The following is a 23647-nucleotide window of genomic DNA, read 5'->3' on the forward strand; positions in this document are numbered from 1 at the left end:
AGTTCCCAAGGCAGATTGTGCAGCTTTTGTCCAAAGATTTTTTTAACGAGCAATTCATAAACAGCCCTGGGTTGTTCACAGGAGATTGCCCTCACTTGTCTACTCTCTCATTTCAAAACCCGGCCCTTTTTGCAGGGGCAGAGCTTTACCAGGAGGGAAGGAGGGGGCTTGTGTTTGCATCGCTCTCCCGGGAGGGCGGGAACGCCCTCAGACTCAACAGTGCCCTGGGCCCAGGTTCCTCACCTCCCGCACAAGTGCGCTACAGGCTCGCTCGTGACTGACCGCCGGCCGCGGCGCTGTGCTTCGCGCTGGATGTATCGCGTGGGCGCGGGGCGGCACTTCCTGCGGCCCCCCCGCGCGGGCCCCATAAAGCGGCTGCGGCGGCGCGGAACCGCACTCGGAGCGCGCCCTCGCGCCGCACCGCGCCGAGCCGAGCCGCGCCGCACCGCACCGCACCGCGCCGAGCCGAGCCGAGCCGAGCCGCGCCGCGCCGCACCGAGCCGCACCGCACCGCGCCGCGCCGCGCCGAGCCGAGCCGAGCCGCGCCGCGCCGCGCCGCGCCGCGCCGCGCCGAGCCGAGCCGAGCCGCGCCGCGCCGCGCCGCACCGAGCCGCACCGCACCGCACCGCACCGAGCCGAGCCGCGCCGAGCCGAGCCGCACCGCACCGAGCCGAGCCGCGCCGCGGTGAGTGGGGCGGGCGCGGGCGCTGTCCAGCTCCCACAACCTTCTGAGCGCGGCGGGGCGGCCCGGCAGCGCCATCGCCACCGCCACCGCCACCGCCGCCCGGCCCGGCGCGTGTCGCCTGCAGCGGGCTCCCCCGGCTCCTCGGGCCCGCCGCCGGGACAAGCCGGGCCCGCACACCCGGCCCGAGCCGCGGCGGCGGGATCTCCCCGGGCCGGGCTCCGGCAGCCGTCGGGACCCGCCGCTCGGCCGCCCCGCCCCGCCCCGCCCCGGCCGAGCCTCTCGTCCTCGTCTCGGCTTCTGCCGGCACCAGGCTCCGTCCCCCGGGCGGCACCGACCCTCCTCCGCCTCCTGCCACCCGGGCCCTCCCCTGCCCCGCCGCCCCGCGCCTGTCTGCTGCGCCCGCCGCGGCCCGGCTCTGCCTCGGGGCCTCCTGCCCGCGCAGTCTTGTGCTCCAGCCCGGCCCGAAGCATCGGCCTCTGTAAAGGGCCACGGGTTCCCGGCTGTTTCTTCTCCTCCCTACACTTCTTTCTACTGCACCAAGCATACTCCTTAGCACGTTGTTTTCAAGCATTTGCAGTCTTTTTCCATGTGACTTTTTCAGCGTCCAGGATTCACGTCTGCATACCAGGACAGGCTGGAGAGTTGTACTGTAACAATGCATTTTAAGGCTTCTTGAGCTCTGCCTTGATGCCGTTATTTTATCCAGGTTCAGCAGTGATTGTTCCTGAATATTTAGAGGTCTCTACCTCATTCCTTTGTGGGTATGATCACACATTTAGTCTTGTTGACATTGATAGCAAGCCTGGTTTTATTGGTGCTTGGCTCAGGGATCTCTGTCTTCTTTTTCTACCATTTCCACTTTCTCCCCTAGTAGGCAGATGGCGTCTGCATGCGCAGATACCTGGTACAGCCGAGTCAGCTGCAGACCTTTTTCTCTTTTTTTTCTGTAAAGCACAAACTAGATGTGGCAACTTCTGACTTTGTCCTGGTATTTTGGCAGGCAGACTACAGCTGCTTACCTAATTGCATTATAATGGTCTTCCATGGCAGGGGTGTGTTTCCAGGGAAACTTGGGTTCATAACATTTGTGCTTTTCCTCCTAGTTTTGCTGTTCAGATTGAACCTCCACTTAACTACGATGTAAACATATGTTAGCTCTGGTGAATTGAGATGGTATGAACACACTCTGAGCAGCTAGTTCCTCTTTCCCGTTACTGGGATAGAGAATTGCATGGAGATTTCTCATGCTGTCAAGGTTAAAGTGCAGTAAATCACAATTCCTGTCTGAAGCGCCTTGCAAAATAAATTATGTTGATTCTTTAGATATCTGACATGAAAGACCTTTTACCTCTTTGCACTGTTGCCATGGGCTCTGTTCCCACTGCAGAAGAACACCACTCGAGTGACTTGATCTTGTAAGGCTGCTGTGTTTTTTAGGTATATTTTGCAAAGCAGGTAGCGCTCTTGTGGATGGATTAAATTGCTTTCAGGCTGCCAAAGGAATGTTCCCCCCCCCCGCCACAGTTTAAAACAGAAAAACAAGTGTGTATATAATCCCCGCTCCCTTCCCAATTTTACTTGAAAGAGGAGTGATGGAACTTGGAGGTAGGAGGGGAACAAGGGCAAAAAGTTTAAAATAAAAATGCAAAAGGGGTGGGGATTACTTACCAAAGATGGTGAGCACCCTCTTCCTTCTGAGTTTGTGAAGAGCCCTCAAACTAGCTTTCTGTCCTCAGCATCTGTGGCTCTTTTGACCTTCGACCCGATACCCTGCTGTTCCCAAATGTGCATGTCTGGAGACCTGTCCACCTCATAAGTTGCCACCACCTTCCACCACTCATTGGCATCATAGCAGAGGGGAGAAGGCATCCCAGTTACTTTCCCCTCCCTCATTCCCCCTCCAAAAGAAAAAAACCAAGGAGAGAGAGTACAGATCTTAGCAGTCTGATCCACTTCCAGCGTACACTTCTGATCGTTCAGAAGCACGGGACAAATTGGTTGTACACGTTCTAGTCGCCCTTACTGGAAGCAAAGAGTAATAGGATCTTTGTGCTGCGGGCAGGTTTGTAGTTTCCAAGTATTCATGGTATCTTCACATTGCACCTCTGACACCTTGGAGCTATAACAGACAAGGTGTGGGGTTTCATAAATTCAGTGTGCTCTGAGATGTAAATGCCAAGGAAGTTTCTGTCTCTTCAAATTTCCCTGGAGTCTAAATCTGAAAACGTCTGACTATCACTCGGGTAGCGTGGTTTTCCACCTAGCTACGCATCCTTCCGCACAACTGAGAGGAGCTGTCCATGTTCTGGAGAATTTGGTGGGTGAGCAGCTGGGTGTGCAAATGTGGAGATAAAAACTTTAAATACCATGACAGATGATAAGGTGGTATGCAAAATGGGTTTATTTAGGTTGAGTTGGAACCTTTCCCAGTCAGCTGGCCTCTTATGTCATGTATTTTGTAATCTAGATGAGCAGTTTAAGCGGTGGGGATAGGTACTGTGAGCATGAGCTAATCTTCCTATACATGTGTTTATTACCCCTCAGTAGCAGAAGAGTGCCACTGCCGCTTAAATCCAGCAAAGATGTGGATGTTGTCACCCCCTTCTGGTGAGTAGTGGTTCCAATGTTGAGCATGTCTTGCTACTTTCTCCCTACTTTTCTACTCATCCAACTCTGTTTCCATTTTAAAAAAATGAAACAAACAAACAAACCAGCAACCATCCAAACTGGGGGACCAGGGAAGAAGCACAGAATAAATGTTCCATTTATCACGCACAGATTTTTACTTGCCAAAGGTTTGCTATTGTGCAAATGAGCGAAAGAGAAAGTCAAGTTTTAGAATCTGAACACTTAAAGGAGAAACTTACTCCTGAGTTGTTGGAATGGGTTGGAAAATGGGGAAATTTGTGAAAGCTTTCCAACCAGCTTATATTATTGATTCATAGATATTAGGGTCAGAAGGAACCTCAGTAGATCATCAAGTCCAACCCCCTGCCGGCCTGGGCAGGAAGGAGCACTGGGGTCTGATGACCCCAGGCAGGTGCTTGTCCAGTCTCCTCTTAAAGACCCCCCAGGGTAAGGGAGAGCACCACCTCCCATTCCAGACTCTGGCTATCCTTACCATAACGAATCATTTTTAACCACTTGCATTCCTAGGACCTAGGGGAGGAGCTGCGGCCTGGACAGTCTGCAGAGCTACCAGACTGTAACTTTGCTGATGCTGGCATTGAGAGACTCCCTGTTTTCCCTCTACCAACAGCGCAGGCCCTCAGGGCACTGCTCCTTCTACTTCTTCATATATTTTGCCTTTTGGATTTCTTCAGACCCAAAGAGGAGCATGCCATGTTCAATGACTGGTCATTTCCTAACACTATCCTGTCAGGGTCCCAACTGCAAAAGCGTAGGGGTTCTTTAGGGAGGAAAGGATCCTAGAAAGGAGTTGCTTTCTGCACCTCTTTATCCTCAGTGGCTTCAGTTCCCCCACAGCTTCCTCAGTCAAAGTATACAGGAACATTCTGCCTTTGGGCAAAACTTGGCCTTACAGATTTTCATCACATGAGCAGTTATACAAAATATACTGTAAGATTTAATAGTTGTGGTTAACAATCCATTACTAGGTTTCTTTATGTATTTGATACACAGCTTACATAATGAATTTGGCAAGAAGTTGTCCTTTTCAATGCATCTGGAAAAATTAAATTTGACTTCTGTAACACCCTAACACTCAAAAGCTCCCATCTTAAGACATTTCCTGCATTTAGGCTGCAAACTTAGACAGATCTCATCTCTGTCTCAAAGAATTGAAAACACTAAACTTCAAATTATTAATATCCAGGTCAGTCTGAGCTTCCAGAGGAAGAATTAAGCTTGAATGTAGGTACTTTTCTTTAAGCTTCTATACAAAAATAGATTTGTAACAATCAGTTATGTGTATGAACTGATGTTGACTTGGGTCCAACATAACTCCAGGTGAAATCTCTTTCTTTACACTGAATTTAGTGACTGTTGAATCATAGCCTGAAAAGGGCCATATAGCTCTTCCCTCAAATACGTGAATGTGACTTTCCTCATAGTCACTAGTTACTGTGTACACACCTTTAAGAGCAGAACTGGACTGGCGATTTTTAACATTAGCGTGTGTGATTCTGGGATGCATGTGAAGTTTGTTCTTCCACACTGCCAGAGGTTTGTTTGTTCTTTCATGATAGGTTTCATTATTCTTTTTAGCTGACATTTTTCTCTGGTCTACTGTGCCTGTGCTCTAGAAGGTTTTTCATACAACCATTCCTGGGCATGATCCAACTTCCTTTCTTCTGAACTTTAGCAATTGGGTTTTAACAAACTGGTTTGTAATTATGATATAATTACTAATTACTAGGCCTGTGCGAAGTGGCTAGTATTCGATTTGGATTCAGCTGATTCAGGGGACAGTGATTTGATTTGGTGAGTCGAATCACTGTCCTGATTCGATTTGGCTGAATCTCTGAATCAGCCAGGCCCTTCCTGTGCCCGTCTCCCAGCCTGGCAATGGCTGCCCTGCCTGCCCCAGCTCCCGGCACTTGCGGGGGAAAAAAGCCCCAACTCAGCAGGTGCTGCCAAGTGTGTGTGGGGGGGCAATCCCTGCTGCCCCATGCTGCATGGGGAGCTCTGCCACAAGCCCTCCGACACCCCCATGCAATGTGGGGCAGTGGGGGGCACCAGGGATTGCCCCCCCACCCGGCAGCACCCGGTGAGCACCAGGGCTTCTTATTAAAGTACCGGGAGCTGGGGCAGGTGGGGCAGCCATGCGGGGCCTGGGCGAGAAGAAGGGTCGGGGAGCTGGCAGGAGTCTCCCCATGGTCCCCTCCCTAGCTCGGAGTGGCTGGAGCTGCCTGCTGCAGCCACCAGGGGCTGCCCGAATCATCAAAGCTCTCTGAATCTTTTCTGAAGATTTGGAGAGCTTTGAATCGATTTGGACCTTTAAATTGGTCCCCTGGTTTGGTTTGAATTCAGAGATTCGGCCACCAAATTGGGCCGAATTGAATCAGCACCCGAAGCTTTGCACAACCCTACTAATTACCCAAACTTAAAAACCATCATGTTTTCTTAGTGATTAATAGTTTCCTGTGCCATAATATGCTGCTCTCCATATATTGTGGAAATAGAAGGGAAAACTGCAATCTCTGACCTGTCATTACCCCAACTACAGCAAAATGCAGCATGTAGCACAGAGGCATTTTTCTTCTTGGACTCCTCTCTACAACATGTCTATCAGTGTCAGCATTGGAAGATGTTATTGGGGATTTTAAATGTCTCTTACTAGATGTGAATATTAAAAATGGTATAAAGATAGGTTGGCTTGTGCTGCCTGTGAATCTGACCGGCTTAAATGATAAATACCATTCTTTTTCCCTGCTCCTCTTTTTTCCTGATAGCTGAAAGCAGACTATAATCTGCTAGAACTAGCAATTGTGTGCTCTTGCTTCATTGTCATTGCCTTCCATCTCTTCTGAACTAGAAAAAGATTGCAGTGGGCAACAACTAATTAGATTCCATTGTAAATTATCACCTGTGGCCATGGAATAAAATAGACGTAGGTGAGTCATACAGAACAGACTTTTTATTTAAATACTGAAGGTTTTGTGGGGGGGGGGAAAGTGTGTTTTAAGTAATTTCCTGTCTTGCCCTGATAAGTGTGATTGGAAACGGTTTGCTGTAAGCGGAAAGGTGATGTTAACATTCGCAGCTTCTGGTGAGGCAGTTTCTCAGGATTTAAGTTGCTAGGATTGGGTTATACCTATCTTCTGAAATGAATCATGGGTGAAATTCCCACAAAGCAAGAGAATTACAAAAGGACAATATAATTGTGCTGGCTAGTGTGTTTGGGATATAATAATTTTGAAACTTTTCCTCAAGCCATTCTGGAGACCTTGAGCTGGACTGCTCTGTCTTAAAGTAGTATATAAATCATAAGGAACTGTATTGACATCAATGGTATACTGGTCTTATACCAGAATAAAAGAGGTCAGAATCAGTCATTTGGTCTTTAGCCACTCTTAATATCTAGTTAAGATAATTATAAAATGTCCAGAGTCCACTCTGTGCTACAAGAGCAGTTTTAATTTCATTTCTGTTGAACTGCTGGTTCTAAAGATAATTATCAAATGTTAACTAAGCCTATCTCAGTGCAGAGCTATTTTTCCTATTATTCATAGGAATAGAAGCTTTAAGAACGGGTGACTGATCTGTTTCATTTCAGTAGCATGTGTGTGCTGAAGCCTAACGATGAAAATTCCAGTGCTTGTTAATTCTCTTCTTTTAATGGCGTAGTCCAACTAGTATTTATCCTATCTCTGCCTAGCTGATAAAACCTCCAGCTTCTTTCTGACATCTTCTACAAGGCAGTTTTGTAGCTAATAGAACTAGCAGTATTAAATAGGGAAATGCAAAACAAATTAATTTAACTGTAAATAACATAGGAGATACTATTGTAACAACAGTTATTTGGAGTGACTGTAGAGGCATTTTCCTATATAACCGAAAGAAAAATCATCCGTTTCTTAAAATCACTTCCTGCAAGCTACTGCCAATTTCTAGTCATCTGTGCTAGCATTTCAAAGAACTCAGGGTGCCTTGCTATAGGATTTGGAGGAATACAGTGTGACTTTATTATGCTCCTTCCACAATAGTTGCGGTAACTGAGCTTGGAGAAACTGTTTTTAATTATTGTGCAGTGATTCTGATTGCACTTACTATGATGGAAAACCAGCCTAACTCCATTAACTTACTTGATCTTCCCACTTAAGTAAATGGGAAAGTTAAATGTGTTATACCCACTATACCCGGTCCTTGACAGCAAAGTAGAGGACTGCACAAGGTGTCAGGCTCATAAATGTTAGGGGGCTGGAAGGGACCTTGCAAAATCATCAGGTCCAGCCCCTGCACTAGGCAGGAAAGACAGCTGGGGTCCAGTGACCTTGGCAGGATAACGCAGGTGAGCAATGAAGGTCAGGCTGTTGTCTCTTTGCAACTCAGCTCGTTGTATTGGAGAACTCAGGTGTGACTTGCCTTGCTTAATTGTGGCTGGAAATTGATAACTCACATGGTAAGCAGCACCTTTCATGCTTTCCTGACCAGGTTAGATAGGAAGAAGCACGTACATATTTTTAAGGCAGTTTTGCTGAAAGGGTTTTGTTGATAGACTGAGCTAATTGAAGACATACAAAACCAGTTATACTGAGGCTAAGGGGAGTTTTACTACAAATGTGTCCTTTAAAAGGACACAGGCTTTGTTACAGATCTTTTGTCCTTACTGTTTAACACCCGTTTTGAGAACTTGGTAGTGAAACTTCCTTCCCAGAATTATTTTATTTAAAATATGCATGTATGACTGTTGGATAATTTGGAGTGTGTGAGGTTTTTTTCCCCCCCATGAGCGGGGTGGGGGTTGCTTGACTGGGGACGAACAACTATGGCCTATCACCTCACTGTTGTCCCGAGAGTCTGTGCCAGTAAAAGTAGTAAAAAACAAACAAAAAAACCCGCACTGCATTGTTCTTATGTTCTGCCACTCAGTTATGATGAATTTTTCTCCTGCTATTTTGGAAGTCACTCAGATTCCCTCTACTTTACAAGGAAGGTGTTGTGGTCACAGAAGTGGATGAAGAGGATCAGTAAGCCAAATGCCTGTCACTTTAATAAGCGTACCTTGAATATGAACCTGAAAGAAGCAGGTCACTAACCATTCATGGAATAACAATACCACCTCTGGTCCCAGATTCTCAGTAAATGTAAATTGGTAATGACTCCAGAAACTGGGCTTTGGTAGTTCCCAGCAGGTAGAACTGGATGTTGTTAGAAATCGCATTGAAGCTCTCTCTTCTACGCAATGCTATGGGAACATGCCCAGGAGGGTTACTGGAAAGCCTTCTAGAGCCTTCGCTGCTCACCGTCCTTCCCCCACAACCTTCCCCGCAGGGTTTCCCCCAAAGCCGCAGTGGAAGGCGGGGGGCTCATATTCTGAACTAACTTCTTTCCCTAAATGTTCCTTGTAACTCCGGAGTTGGCAACCTATGGCCCACAGGCCAGATCTGGCCCATAGGCAGCATTTGTGGGGGAGGGGACCTTTGGCTTTGGGCATTCCCCCCACGCAGCTGCAGAGACTGGTGGTGGTGGTGGCCAGTCCTAGTGTCAGCCGGTCTCTGACCCAGGCTGGGTCATTCTGGCCTGCAGCTGGAGAAGGTTGCCTGCTCCTCCTCTAACTGACAGAACTTTTCTGCATTTTAGCCCTTTAATGTCTGGGGTGTTGTCCATGGAGACTGCTTGGTATTTGGACACACGTGGTGACCTAAAACCTTGGGGGAAGCCCTGCATTATTTCTTTTCACTTACATTTTAACATGTAAACAAATTATGAGAAATACCTGCATTTATTTCAGCCAGAAGAGCATCTTATATCAGACCTGCACTGAGTTTGAATCCTATCTAAGCATCCTAGAACTATTGTTAGTGGGATTGTGTATTTATTTTAATAGCTTTCTAACCTTTTCCCATGTATCATTTGAACTTGGTCATCTTGCTTTTCAGTCCATGCCAAGAGGCAAATTTGCTGTCTGTTCAGTTGCCCCAGCAGGCAGCTGATTTTACAGCCACATTAAAACCCATTGTTGTTAAAACAAGCCATCCCTGCAAGAAACCTACTTGCACAGCAGTGTCTGTACTATGCACAAAGAACCCCTTCTCCCCTTCTCAAACAATTTCTTGGCACCAGTGAAAATTTAACTGGACAGAAAAAATACAGCATTTTTCTTCAGATTCAGCAGGGTTTCCTTAAGCCATTTCAATATTGTTTGGTTGACCTAGCAGTAAAAAAACCCCCAAGATTGAAAGCCAAGAGAAAAGGATATTTGAGGTGGAAGTTTGCAAGAGAAGGCTTTGCTGTAGAAGGTTAGATGTGGAGCTGTCTATCTCTTGCAATCCAGGTGACTTAAGTCTAGGATTGACTTTCTTGTTCTTTCTTGGGACAATTCTGTTGTATCGAGCTCATTGACTCAGCCCGTGCTGGAAATTCTCCAAGAACCAGCAGCATTATCACATTCCTTGTATTAGTTTGCTTAATTCCTAACCACGAGAGTATATCCTGCCTTTGTGGTCTCTGCAGAGAACCCCTTTTGACGTCAACTGGAGAGGCATGCAGGCATCCAAAAGCAGAATGTGGCCCATATATCATAAAATGTTGATCCAGCTTCTGTTGGAAAGGGTCTCACTAGCTTCAGTGTGAGCTGGAATAGTACCTCTAAAAGTGGGGAGCTTACACTGTCTCATTGAAAGCTGGATGTAGTGAGCCTGGCTTTTTTTTTCACACTGATGAAAATCTGGAGTAACTGTACTGAAATCAGCAGTGTCTTGCTGATGTAGGAGAGAATTAAGCGGAATGGAATGTTTTTAACAACTGCCTTCCCCAAGTAATTATGGTTGATGTAAATGTACTCAGGCTATTGTGAAAGACACTACTCAAAAAGGGAACCGACTTGCCTTACTGGAGGCCAGTGGATAATTCCTTTTTTACAACAGAACAGTAACGATTTGCCAATTTCATACTTAAATTCTTCTAAAAATCCTTCAAGTGCCCTCCATCCATGTTCTGCCTAATGCTGATGCCATCAGCTAGCCATTATGATGCCAAAAGCATCTTTGGACATGAAGATTCTAATCCTTTCATTGCTGCCTTATTTTTCTCTGTCTTCACTGATTGTTTAAAAATCCAAGATTTCTGCTGGGGAGAAGTTCTGTCTGCAGCAACTCGGAGGTGGTCAGTAACACCCCAATTAAAATTCAGTCATGGGTTTTCATTAATTCTGCTGTGCTCTTCAGAAGAACTAGTTTTTAACTAGCGGGTTGATATTTAACTTGAAACAAAGTCACAGGAAAAGGAATAAAATACTGCTTCCAAACTGTACTTCTCTGGGCTATTATCCATTAGCCTGTATGCAGGCAATCCAAGTCAATGGATCAGATTCTGGTATCTGTTACTCTGGCAAATTCAGAATAAAAAGTAAGACCATTGAAGTTAGCTTGCACCTTCACCAGTGAAATCAAAATCTGACCCACTGGGAGTTTTACATAAGGATAGTAGGATTTAGCTGTTTAAACCACATCATCTTATTTCAAGATGTGCCAGAAAATACTTAAAGGAATTAATAGTATTTAGGCCTGATACTTAAAATGGTGAAACTCCTCTTCACGTTGGTGGAGTTATTCCTGCATAAACCAGAAGCAATGCCACTGAAGTCAGAGGCAGTTGGCCTTGTACGCACCTGATATATGATGAAAATTGGGCCTGTGACTCGAGCGGACCAGGACTGGGCCCCTAAAGTCAGTGACAAAATTATATTGAAATCAGTGGGAGCAGGGAAGGGATGGATGAGGACAAATATCTAAAATTTACACTGTGGAGTACATAGCTTATTGCTCTGTAGAGATCTCCATTACTATTGATAGGCATAGTGTATGTCTTCAAAGAATTTGTTATATGTCTAGTAAATTTAATGGCTTGCTTTGTTGGAAAATGACCAACAAGAATATACATCCAAATAGCCTGGGCTTTACCTGTTGAAGCTAATCACTTTTAATGTGACTGAAAACCTCCACGCTGATTGCTATTGCTGAGAGAATGAAATCAAGCCGCTGTGTTTTTTTTCGTATCACCACTTTCATTTCTTTACAAATGTGGGCTGAGGGAGAGTCAGTGCTGACAATTCAAAGGCTGTATTTTCTCTAATAAGGCTGTCCTGGGGAGGCTGGATTTTCATTGATGTCACAGTTCAGTCTTATAATAGGTGTAGACTTCTTTTTTTAAAGGCTTGACTTATTAGGCACTCTCCAACTATAGCCTTACACAAATTATTAACCCATGTTACAACTGTGCATTCATCCTCCTTTTTATAACATCCTCAATGCCATACTTGTGGCTTAATATATTTCTCCTTTCAAATCTTGTAAAAATGAATTCACAGAAGTTAGACTCCCCATAGCACAAAGAGCCCAAGCAAGCCCCTTATTAAGGATTTACTGGTGTGTGGGGCTGATACAGGTCCCTGCTAGATCAGAGTGAGAGCTAACTAGGGGTAGGCTAGAAAGGCTGCATTTTTCATGATACAGTCACACAAAACTTCAGTTGAAATCACTTAGGGTTGAGGGCCAGCTCTTGTAGATCTTACTTGAGTTGAGTGAAGGAGCAGCTAGTTTTTTTGTTTGTTTTTTTTTTAATGAAAAAGACTGACACTATAGGTTTGATTTATACCCACTTTGTAAAGGTGTGAAGGACTGCGGAGGCAGGATTCTTATCTCATTTGTGCTGGTGTAATGCCATTACCTTCAGTGGTGTTGCTCCTGATACTCATCAGAATGAGTTAAATGAAAATTGGGGTCTTATATATATAACGTGCTAAAATGGTAGTGTAAATGTAGAAGTTCATATAAAAAATAGTTTTGATACTTAAAACTAAACCCAGTAACAGTGTTAAAAATGGGGGAAGCCTTCTGCCTGGCAGATGAAGTTCAGAGGTTCTTTTTCTTCTGAAGAAGCTCATGATGTGGGAGAACAGCTGTTATCTTAATCTGTTTTTAAAAAAATCCAGCAGAGATCTTGGATATTTTTTAATTTGTACGTGTTGCTGTATTGGCATCTAGCAAAAGAAACTTGCAAGGCTCATTCTGGGAATTTACTAGTATGAGCTAGTTCTATCCCTGCCTGGGGATGGAACACTTGCATTATTTGCAATAAGTTTTGCTCTACCTCTCAACTGTGACAGAAAATCAGGGATAAGGGAAAACGCAGTTTGCTCCTGAGGTTGAGTATGTATTTCCAATTGTTCAGTTTAATGTGGGGAGCAAAGAAGAGAAGATGACGCTAATGGGGACACACAGAACAGTAACATTTACAAGCAGTACTAAGGTTTTTGAATCCTAATCTTTCTGACACTTTGCTCTTGCTGCATTTGGCTGTGTATTAGTAGCTGAGTTCTCATAAAACATACACAAAATTGCTTGAGCTGTAATTACCTGTCAAGGAACAGTTGTAAGTTCAGCACGCAACATGATACTTAGGGATTCAAAAGCAGAGAAAATAGTATAATGGAAATATATATTAGGGGTAGTTCGTCTTGAGTGTAAACACCGCAGATATGTTCCATTTGAGAGGTATCGTATGAACTGTAAATGTCCACCTGCTGCACCAAACCAAGGCACAGTTAACTGGTGTTTTGGGAGTGAATGAAGGGAGCTCTTCACTTAAAACATTAGTTTAGCACATAAAGCATGCATTCTATTATGTCTACCTTGCAGTTGCATGTCCAGCACATGTAGCTAATAGGATCTGGTTGAGTCAGTACTTAAATAGGGTCTGGAAATAATCACCCAGGTTGTTCTGCAAAAGGGTGGGAACAAGCATTGTCTTTGAGGGACAGAATCCAGCTGTGTAAAATGGGAACCAAAAGATGTTTTCTACAACATGACTCCATTCCAAGGGCAGTACCGAGGAGTAACAAGTCCCCTTTCAGTTAAAGGGAAACATTCCCAAAGAAGAGTTACGAGCTGGAGGACTTAGAATGCAGGTGAACTTTACAGAAAGCAAAGCAAACGGGTACAAAATGGAATGTGTAACATGGGGAAATGCTCCTCAGGCTGGAGTGAATAGATCTTGGAATCTGGGTGAGTATCCCTGTACAGGGGGACAGTTTGCAAGGGTGTATTCAGCTCAAGTCCTACACATTTTTCTATTTTCAGGACTCAAATGAGATGTTAAGTGATACAGTGAGCTTCCTGCACTGGGCTAAAAACCTGGAACCCCCATGTTTTCAGAGAAGTGCACAAGGACTGCAGAATCTGTCACAAGAACACTCGTAACAGAAAACCAATTTTTTACATGGTATAGACTTCCCCTTAGTATGAACCTGCTGAAGTCAGTGGTGTTCCACAGAGACTAATTTTGCTCTATGGCATAAAGTGAATGACTGAACAAAATGGTTGGAGCTGGCTTCTCACCATTTGTTGGTGGTTTTTATTTTGTCACTCTCATTTACAGATAAGAATATTGGGATTTTTTTCACCCTCTCTCTCCCTTCTGTTCATGTGACTATTGAAGTGAGAATTGAAGTACAATTATGTTGCATTTTAAAATGTGTCTTCAGCAATGTTTCCAGTCTACCATTAGAGCAGGGGCAGGCAAAATGTGGCCCGGGGCCGGATGTGGCCTGCCAGGCCATTCTATCCAGCCTGCTGGGCCCCTAAAAAAATTTAGAAAATTAATATTTATCTGCCCCTGGCTGCCTATCATGCAGCCCTCAATGACTTGCCAAAACTCAGTAAGTGGCCCTCTGCCCAAAATAATTGCCCACCCCTGCATTAGAGAATTTAAACTCTTCCTTGGACTGCGTCCATGTAATCCAGCTGAGTTCAGTTGCTTTGGAGGCGTGTAACTCAGTTGCTTTGGAGGCGTGTAACTCATGGTCTATAGAGTCTGAAAACTAGAAACTCTGTAACTGGCCTTATGCTTTCATATGTAATGGACCAGCATCGCCAGCATACTCTATAGCTTTGTACTGCTGAAGTGATACAAAGCAAGCACAGACTTAATTTAAACAGATGGGTAAGAGGGGTTTATAGCGACTTCAGCGGTGGAGTGGTGCATAGTGGCTAAGGTATAGCAATGGTTTTGATGCCAAATCAACAAGTTTAATTCATGAAACTACTTGATTTTTTTTTTTGTATGGTATGTCCCCTTCCTTTCATTGTTTTCTGTGACCTTTGTGTTCTTTTACTTTAAGCTATGTGCAAAAATTGCTTAGATTTCAAAAAGACCCAGAGTCCAGATGTTACTTTTTTAGTTATGAAAATCTCTCTCTCAGACTTAATTTTTAACAATATTTTTTAACCAGGTAACTCATGTAGTTGGAGGTTACTGACTGTTCTCCATCATCTCTGCTGAGCACAACCTTTGCAAAGGGAACATTCCTGTACCTTTTATCTCGAGAGCCTTTCTACCAGGGGTAATGCTGCTATTTAACAAGCAGGCATCACAATTCACTGTGATTCGTGATCACTAATTTTACATTTAGTATGCAGTTACTTAATTAAGCATTTCAAATGTTCACCAATATAAATCATCCATTCCCAAAATGTTACCTTTCTTGCTATGCTTTTTGTTAAATAAACTGCAGGGTGACTTGTGATATGGGATAACGAGATTTTCAGTCTTCCTTAAGCATGTTTTATTTGCTCAAGTATTAATTTTAAGTGACTCGCTCCCTCTGTTCTCTGAATGCCTAGAATGGACACAGTTTTACAATTTAAATGGGGTATTCTTGGTGGTTATTTTCAAAAGTAAACTGTCGTTTTTTGTGTAAAAAGGAAACTAAAATTAAGCGCAACCACAAGTGGTATTTCCTAACATGGAACCAATGGATCCATCTTGATAATTCTGTTTTTCACTGGAGCGAGTGCCAATGAAACTCTGGTCAAGATGGGTTTTAACAAAATGCTGGCTTTTACTGTATTGGCCCAGTATGAGCCCTGGGAGGGCTTGGAGGGTGGTAAACCCAGATAAACCAACCTGACGGGTTTCACATTGATGGTTTTGACTTTTGTTTTGCTCTGACATGCTGTTTTCTTTCAGATGAAGAATCTCATGAACTTGCCTGGCTTTGGAAACACGTCAAGGGCAGGGTGCAAAACACACTAGTAGGACATGACCCTTAACACTTTTTCTAAAGAGTAGCCCTATAGGTATATAAGATAAATAGAGTTTAACAAGTGGGGTTGGCTTTTATTGTAAGTTTGGGGGAGGGGGGGGAGTTCAAAGTAAAATAGGGTTTGTATTGTTTGTTTTAGTGGTTGGATATGGGGATGTGGGAGTAAGCTAGAAACATCTTTCAGAACATTTCTCTAAAGCTTTAAAATATATGCATATTCTATTGTGTAACTGTGGTGTGTGGTTGTGGAAGGGGATGAATGGAAGCTAGTGGGGAAGTTAGGCTGAATATTTGAAGAGTGAATCGCTTTCATATGATGTTGTCTCTGGCTGCATGTGTCGTGGAACCTGATTCATTTCCCTCCTCCCAGTCTTAGTTTAACTTGCTTGTTAAAAACTCCCATCACCTTGAGCCACCTCAAGGCCTTATGTGCCACTTAAGCCGGATTGTTGAAGGGTTAGTTGAAGCACAGACTAGGACTAACCCTTTGTACAAGAATGAATGTCACCTTTTGTGAATAAAATAAATCTGTAAAAGTAGCAGTTTTTTCAGGCTACAGCCTGATATCACATGGTCATTGATGCAGTCTTTCCTCCTCTCTATAATGTCCTATTCAGGGGAGAGGGACTAAAAATGGAAAAAGACAAAGGTTAAGCCTAAAAATCTGTTCCATGCACATAAGAATGCAAGGGCTGCAGATGCCTGACTCATATTAAGATTGACTCAGCTGAGAAATCTCAATGCCTAGCAATCAGGTGTAAAACTAGGCTTGAAGTGCATGAAAATACTCCAGGCAGCATGCATGCTTTTCAGAAAGCATCTGGAAGCTAATCTCATTTTAAATATCTTTCTGTGGGGCAGACAGGATACAGCCTGACTGGCGGTTCAGCATCCACAGCTGTCAAAGGAAGCACAAGTATCAGTGCTGGCCAGTTTAAAGGCAGATGAAAGGGAAAAACAAACACACCCAGAACCGCTATGTGCCTTCCCAAAGGAAAACAGTTGGTTATTCTCCTGTGACAGGAAGAGCTCCCCTTCTTCAACTCTAGAGCAGACTCAAAAGTAAACTATTCTGAAGGAAGGATCTAAATATAAAATGTTCCCTACCCCCATTCCACTGGTTTTGCATCTACTCTTAAAGCCAAACTGACTGAATATTGTTGTTGTTCTTTGGCATTTTGTTGTCTTTACTTGCATGTAAGGAGGAAAATTGTAAGAGGCCAAGAAGCTTCTATCCCCTTCTAACAGCAAATCTGTGTCCCCAGACAGATTGCAAAAGAATCCCCATGAAAGTCAGTTCTATGTTTAACTCAATAGGAGCACTCATGTTCCCCAGCTTGACCCATGAGCCATTTATTTGCATATTCTTTGGTAATTTAAGTATAGACTCCACACTTTACTTTAGGCCTTCCCCTTTTCTTCAAGGATCCATGCTTAAATAATTTCCAGTGGGAGAGGCAGAGGTAAGGTTCTTCGGTCTTTAACTGTCTCTCCCTGGGTTCCAGGTGTATTTCAGTACACAAAGAAGCTGTTCCTGAGTGAGCAAACAGGACGGGCTCAGGCTCTGGAGTTTCTCCGCAAGAATGCTGCCAATGCCATCTCTATGGCTAACCTGATCATGGGACTGTCTTCCATCCTCTGCAATCTAAATGGGTATGTACTGTATTTGGGGGCCTGTTCTGAAGTCGCACAACTCTGTTAAGGGCTGCATAACGAGCAGGAGTGAAAGGAGACAGATATTGTCAATGCTGAAACTTCCATGCACTTCACTGGGGGAATAGTCAGTACAATTAAGGCCACAGCTGAATTAGGAAAATATCTTGTTATCTTATTTTAAACATGCTAACTAACACTTAAGCCCTTAGTGGAGGCAGAGACGGAGTGTTTAAAAGCAGGTTATGATTAACCCTGAACTCTAAGGCAGTAGGGCTCAATCTCTAGTCCACAGGCCAAATCCAGCCCACAGGGTGTGTTGCGGACCATGCACCTCCCTACAGGTCTGGAGACTGGTGATGGGGGAGTAGTGGCAGCATTAATTGCAGCAGCCAAATAATGCTGCCACTGCTTCCCTGCCACCATATTTCCTGACCTGCGGGGAGCCCTAAGAGCTGGGTGACATGACCTGGCACCTGAGGTTGCTCTGTTGCTGCATCCAGCAGGAGGGGTTGGGCTGCCCATACCCACAGGCTAATCGCACACACTGACCCCATGATGGATCCAGCCCCCAGTTAGCCCTGTGCCACTCACCTGGCCCAGAAGGTTGAGCACCGCTAACTGCAAGCAGCTGAAACAGATTACTTCTGACACTTACCCTGGGCCCTTTAATAGAAGTATTTGGAAATTTAAATTGGGACATGATTCTGTACTGAATTACCAGTGAGCTGTTGGGGCATCTTTTTCAGGTGATCTAAACAACACATGGGACTGAAGGCAGATAGGAAGGAAAAGAGGCCTGAAGAGGTTAAAAAAAAAAAATCTAAATTTCCAGGTGGTCTTCTTAACAGTCAGAAGTATATTTAAGGTTTTATCCTTTCTTGTTAGTGAGAGATTTCTCTGCTTATCAAAGTAGCTACATAGCCACTGTAGTCCTTTTATTACACTTTAACGATACCCAGATGCAGGCTGTGCTGCAAGAGTCTAGAACAGCCACAGCCAAATTGAAGGAGACAAACAGAAAAGTGAATAAATAGCTGTGGATGGGCCGGTGTTGCACCTATGCCTAGCCACCTTTTAATTTTGTCCTATGCTCCTTATTTTGTTTCATTTCTGTCTCCCCACAAGGCTTTGTTACACCTTCAACTGGTTTGGTCCCAGACAAGGTCCTGATTTTTTTCCCCACTATTTCTTCCTCCTCTCCTCCATGATTTTCTTTTGGTAAATTCATGCTGCATTTACAGGAGTCACTGCAGTGTACTGTAGAAGTGGTTCAAAATTAATTAGCTTGGGTACGTGGGTAAATTAGACACAGGGGCACAGCTTCTCACAGACTAGACTGCTACCAGTATTTAAGTTAGCTCACTCTAGACCAGCTGTAGCTACAGTGCAAATAAATCACTACTGATGCTGCCCTCCCTCTAATTCTCTATTGAAGGTGCTGTTTTTGAGCGGTAAACATTGGAACAGATTCCTTCAGAGGTTGTGAAATGTCTGTCTTTGGAAGATGTTTAAGTGCAGATCAGACAGATACTTGGCTGGGCTAGTTTGGATAGGGATGATCCTGCCTTGAGTAGTGTTTTTACCACATGGCCTCCTGAGGTCCCTTTCACCTCTCTATTCCTGTATCTTCTGGTTGGTTCAAAGCCAAACATGTCTCCTTCCTTTAAGGCTGAACAAGGAGCTGTGTCTAAGGAGTAACAATTGCCTGTCCAAATTTCACAGTGCAAAATTTACTCCTCCTCCTCCTTAAATTTCCCCAACAGCTTTCAGGGGCCCTGAAGACCATGTGTGCAAAAGTCTTGAGGAGCTTTTTGCTGTGAGGTGGGAAAGTCTTGGTACAAGACACTGGGAAACTTCAGGCCTTTATGTTGATGCAGAGCCATGCACACATAGCTTTGCAGGCAGTTGCACAGCCATGCTGTAAAAGTTAATGCTGTTGCTGCCTTTTATAAACTCAGGAGCCTGTCAAAGCCACAGAAACGCTAATGCTCTTCACTCTTTTTTTTCCCTCTAGGCTATACTACTGTGCTTGCTGGCTGCTCTTGATTGGATTCCTGCTGGACCTAGCTGATGGAGCAGTTGCTAGGCAACTGAATGCTTGTTCAGCCCTGGGTGAGTTCCATCTTGCCGCCCTTCAGCAGTTTAACCACAGCCCCAGTTCTTGAGCCTTGCGCCCTGCAGATTGCAGTCTGCTTAGCAACTAGACTAGAAGTAAAAGCAAATTTATCCCTTGGGAAAGGGTTGAACAGCAGCTTGGGAATGAAGTCATCTCAGCGATCATAAATCCATCTACACCATTTACGTGAGCCAGCTAGGAGCGTTTTCAAATGCAGAGGTGACTATGGGCATGTTTACACGAGACACTAAAGCACCATAAACTAATTCTGCTATGCATGAGCACATGTGTGCTAATGTGCACTAGAATTAGTCTACTGTGCATTAGCATCACACATAAAAGACATACCGTATGTCGGCACTACTGCGCAGTAGGACTGATTACAGCACATTAAGTTAGTACCTGTTGTTGGAGGTACTAAACATAATGCACCATAATTACAGCGCATTAATGCATGTGTAGACGTGCCCTATGCTAGCTAATTATTGCATTATTGTGCCTCCTATTGCTTCAGATATTCTTACTTGCTGATGGATTTGCTGTTGGTAAATATTGGGGGCTTTGATAAATGTAGATCCATTTTTTCCAGGATAACCTCAAAGCAGTCTGAGATCTTAGAAAAGTTTATTAAGGAGGCCATCCTTAATGGTCTGGCCCAGGCTAACATCCTAAGGGACAGCCAGCACGGGTTTGTTGCGGGTAGGTCTTGTTTGACCAATCTCATTTCCTTCTATGACCAGGTGACCTATCACCTGGACAAGGGAGAAGAGATTGATGTCATATATCTTGACTTCAAAAAAGCTTTTGATCTGGTATCCCATGATCACCTCTTGGCCAAACTGCCCAGTTGTGGGCTTGGCTCCACCACGATCCGCTGCCTGGGAAATTGGCTTCGTGGTCGGACCCAAAGGGTTGTAATTGATGGCAGTCACTCATCGTGGTGACCTGTGACCAGTGGGGTCCCTCAAGGCTCTGTCCTGGGACCCATACTGTTCAACATCTTCATTAATGATGTGGACATTGGAGTCAGGAGCGGACTGGCCAAGTTCGCCGACGACACCAAACTTTGGGGCAAAGCATCCAAGCCAGAAGATAGGCGGGTGATCCAGGCTGACCTGGACAAGCTCAGCAAATGGGCAGACGAGAACCTCATGGTGTTTAACACCGAAAAATGCAAGGGTCTCCACCTTGGGAGGAAAAACCTGCAGCTTCCTTATAGGCTCGGCAGTGCTACGTTGGATAGCACTACAGAAGAAAGAGACTTGGGGGTCATCATTGACCACAAGATGAACATGAGCCTCCAATGCGATGCTACGGCTAGTAAAGCGACCAAAATGCTGGCGTGCATCCATAGATGCTTCTCGAGCAAATCCCGGGACGTCATTCTCCCCTTGTACTCGGCCTTGGGGAGGCCGCAGCTGGAGTACTGCGTCCAGTTTTGGGCTCCACAATTCAAAAAGGATGTGGAGAAGCTTGAGAGAGTCCAGAGGAGAGCCACGCGCATGATCAGAGGTCAGGAAAACAGATCTTACGATGACAGGCTGAGAGCCACGGGACTCTTTAGCCTGGAAAAGCGCAGGCTCAGGGGTGATCTGATGGCCACCTATAAGTTTATCAGGGGTGACCACCAGGATCTGGGGAAACATGTGTTCACCAGAGTGCCCCAAGGGATGACGAGGTCGAACGGTCACAAACTCCTGCAAGACCGTTTCAGGCTGGACATAAGGAAGAATTTCTTTACTGTCCGAGCCCCCAAGGTCTGGAACAGTCTGCCAGCGGAGGTGGTTCAAGCACCGACATTGAACACCTTCAAGAGTAAATTGGATGCTTATCTTGCTGGGATCCTATGAGCCCAGCTGACTTCCTGCCCTTTGGGCAAGGGGCTGGACTCGATGATCTCCCGAGGTCCCTTCCAGCCCTAATGTCTATGAAATCTATGAAATTTCAACATTTGACAGTGTCTTTCTAAATAAAAAGTTTTTAACAAGTAGAAATTGGTATCTAAATCTGATCTGTTTTTTTTAATTCATGCACTCTGTTTTTATTCTGTTTTCCTATGTGCTTCTGTTTAGCAGCAATAAATAAATATGCTTTTCCTTAGTAATTCACGGTAAGTCGTGTTACTGCAAATGTTGAGGCCATTTTTAAGCACTAAGAATGGAATTTTATTTCCCTTTGTGTGTCTCAATAGCAATTTTTTTGGCTGCCTAGCTAGCCCTTTTTGGCTCTGGCTTCATACTGTGCATGTGTAAGCTTGTGCCCATAGCCTGAGCACGTGCAGTAGGGCTACATACTAGCAGGACCCATATGTAGCTTTGTGCAAGTGTACCTCAGGATAAGTCCCAGAAAAATGACATGGGAATGAGGAGGGGCCTCCCAGATTTAAACCCCAATAGCTGAGTAACCAGGGCACTTGTCTAGGAAGCCCATAAACCCAAGTTCTAGCGCCCCCCGGTGACTTGAACCTGTATCATGCCCAGCACGGTGCTGCAACCACCACACTACAGACTAGGCATTACTCAAACACCCCCTGGCACTCCTTTTGAAGCTGAGCCACTGCCACTCACACTTAATAGTCATTGGATAAAGGAGGGGGTGGTTCCCCCACCAGTACAAGGAAGGCCTCAAGCTAGAACTCAAGGCCTGCTTCCTTCCAGGCCATGATCCATCTCACTTCCTCCTGGTTCCACATAGCTCGCTCTCAGCCGTCTTCCCTGCAATGGCCTGCTGTAGGCCAAAACCTGAGAATAAATTTGACCACCTCAGTTCATAGGCTGTTCTAATGACTACCCACCCTTTCTTTTAATAAGAAATTGCTGTATATCCATTTTGACTAGCTTCTGCCGGCCACTGTCCAGCCTTAGTTTACCAGCAGCAGCCTAAGAATGCAGCCTAGTGTCCAGGGTGGTTGCCCCACACAGGGCCAGTGGCGATTGGGGGCCACTGCCACCACAACTGCACACCTGTGTCAAAAGCCACTCTTTTCACCCCCTGCCTCTATTGGCACCCAGGTTGGTTGCCTCCATTGCCCCACCCTAGTTATGCCACTGGCTGTTAGAAATATCCCTGTATAGGTTCTTGGTGAACCTTTTCTTATGAGACATGTCACAGTGGTGGTGAGGGGTTTTTGCACACATGCTGTTAAGTATATGGATGCAGTCCATTAAGTGTCCTAATGACTAGAGCAGTGCTTTTCAACCTCATTAGCCTTAAGGTCCCCCCGACTAAACTTAAGGAACCCCTGAGAAAATGCCAGCTCTTAGTTGTTACTTTCTCTTTGACCACAAAAATACCAAAGCAATTCTTCTGTTGAAAAGAACTCAGAAAGACCACAACAGGCCAGAATGGTTTTACTGCTCTGGACTCCTATGCGACATGTCTGGGTTTATCTTTTGAATCATGTTTGCTCACCAAATGGTGCTAACAGTGCGTGGCACCTTGCAGCACCCTTGAAAGGATCTCAAGGCACTCCCAGAGTGCTGCAGCACCTGGCTGAGAGTTGCAGGACTAGAGCTAGACTTGGCTCTTGTTTCTAGGGTGTGGTATTGGCCTATGGGCACCACCTGCCTGCTACTGTCACTTGTGGTACTATGGGCAGGTGGCGTGAGTGTTGACCAGCTGTGTTTCTCACTAACTTGCAGGTGCCAAATTGGATGACTTTGCTGACTTCACCTCTTTCGGGCTGGCTACTGCTCTGCTCCTGCAGGCTCGTGGGATCCTGGATGGGTTGCTATCTATCGTCTATGTGCTTGCAGTTTTTGCTCGGTTGTGCTTCTTCTCAAGTGGTAAGTGTATGGTCTGCCATTATCCTTCTCAAGAAGAGCCTGTAATAGCATTGCATATGTAGGGTTCAATGTAGCTGCAGGTGAGGGGGAAAAAAATACACTCTGTCCCTTTTTTGTAGGGATCCCTTTCATGTACCGGGGCCTGCCCTGTCCATATGCTTCATCACTCCTGACTGGAACATATATCCTGACTGGAGGCAATCTTGTATTGCTGCGCACAGTAGCCCTGGTAATGATCCTATTCATGGTTGATCAGGGTTTCTATCCCCACGACAAAGTTCTGGAGTCCCAGCCCTGGAAGAAGGTGGTCTACGCAGGGGGTGAGTTTTAAAAATAAGCCAGTTCAAGTCCTTGGCTCTTATTGTCTATTGCTGATACTACACAGTAGATCGGTGGTTCTCAACCTTGTTAAATTCAAGGGACCCCTCGGAAAAAGCCAGCTCTGAGTTTTCACTTTTTTTTTTTTTTTGACTACAGAAAAATAACACTGCGAGTCATCTGTTGCACAGAACTCAGGAAAACCGCAGTAGTTCTTAACACCATGGAGTCCTATGAGATTTTTGGGTTTATCTTGTGAATCATCTGTAGGTGTTTTGCACTGTTTGCACACCCACAGTACTACTGTTGCACAGCACCTGTGAAAGGATCCCACCTTATCTGGATGAGCAGTAGGGAAA

The 23647-nt window shown here is 45.1% G+C and overlaps 1 protein-coding gene across 2 annotated transcripts in view; it reads left to right on the forward strand.

The window, feature by feature from the left end:
* The first annotated feature begins 240 nt into the window (after positions 1 to 240).
* Positions 241 to 23647, forward strand: part of TMEM269 (transmembrane protein 269) — a 29218-nt gene continuing 5811 nt past the window's right edge. The window contains exons 1-6 of one of the 2 annotated variants that reach the window (XM_090023931.1): positions 241 to 685; positions 3230 to 3292; positions 16919 to 17066; positions 19084 to 19181; positions 22827 to 22970; positions 23090 to 23290. In XM_090023931.1, the coding sequence (XP_089880057.1) occupies positions 313 to 685; positions 3230 to 3292; positions 16919 to 17066; positions 19084 to 19181; positions 22827 to 22970; positions 23090 to 23290 (1027 nt within the window). In that variant the 5' untranslated portion in view covers positions 241 to 312. The remainder of the gene's footprint in view (positions 686 to 3229; positions 3293 to 16918; positions 17067 to 19083; positions 19182 to 22826; positions 22971 to 23089; positions 23291 to 23647) is intronic. The other variant, XM_090023932.1, reaches the window with a different exon arrangement.

This window comes from Crocodylus siamensis, chromosome 12 (assembly GCF_052110815.1).
Source record: "Crocodylus siamensis isolate JL-2025a chromosome 12, ASM5211081v1, whole genome shotgun sequence".
Taxonomy (NCBI): Eukaryota; Metazoa; Chordata; order Crocodylia; family Crocodylidae; genus Crocodylus; species Crocodylus siamensis.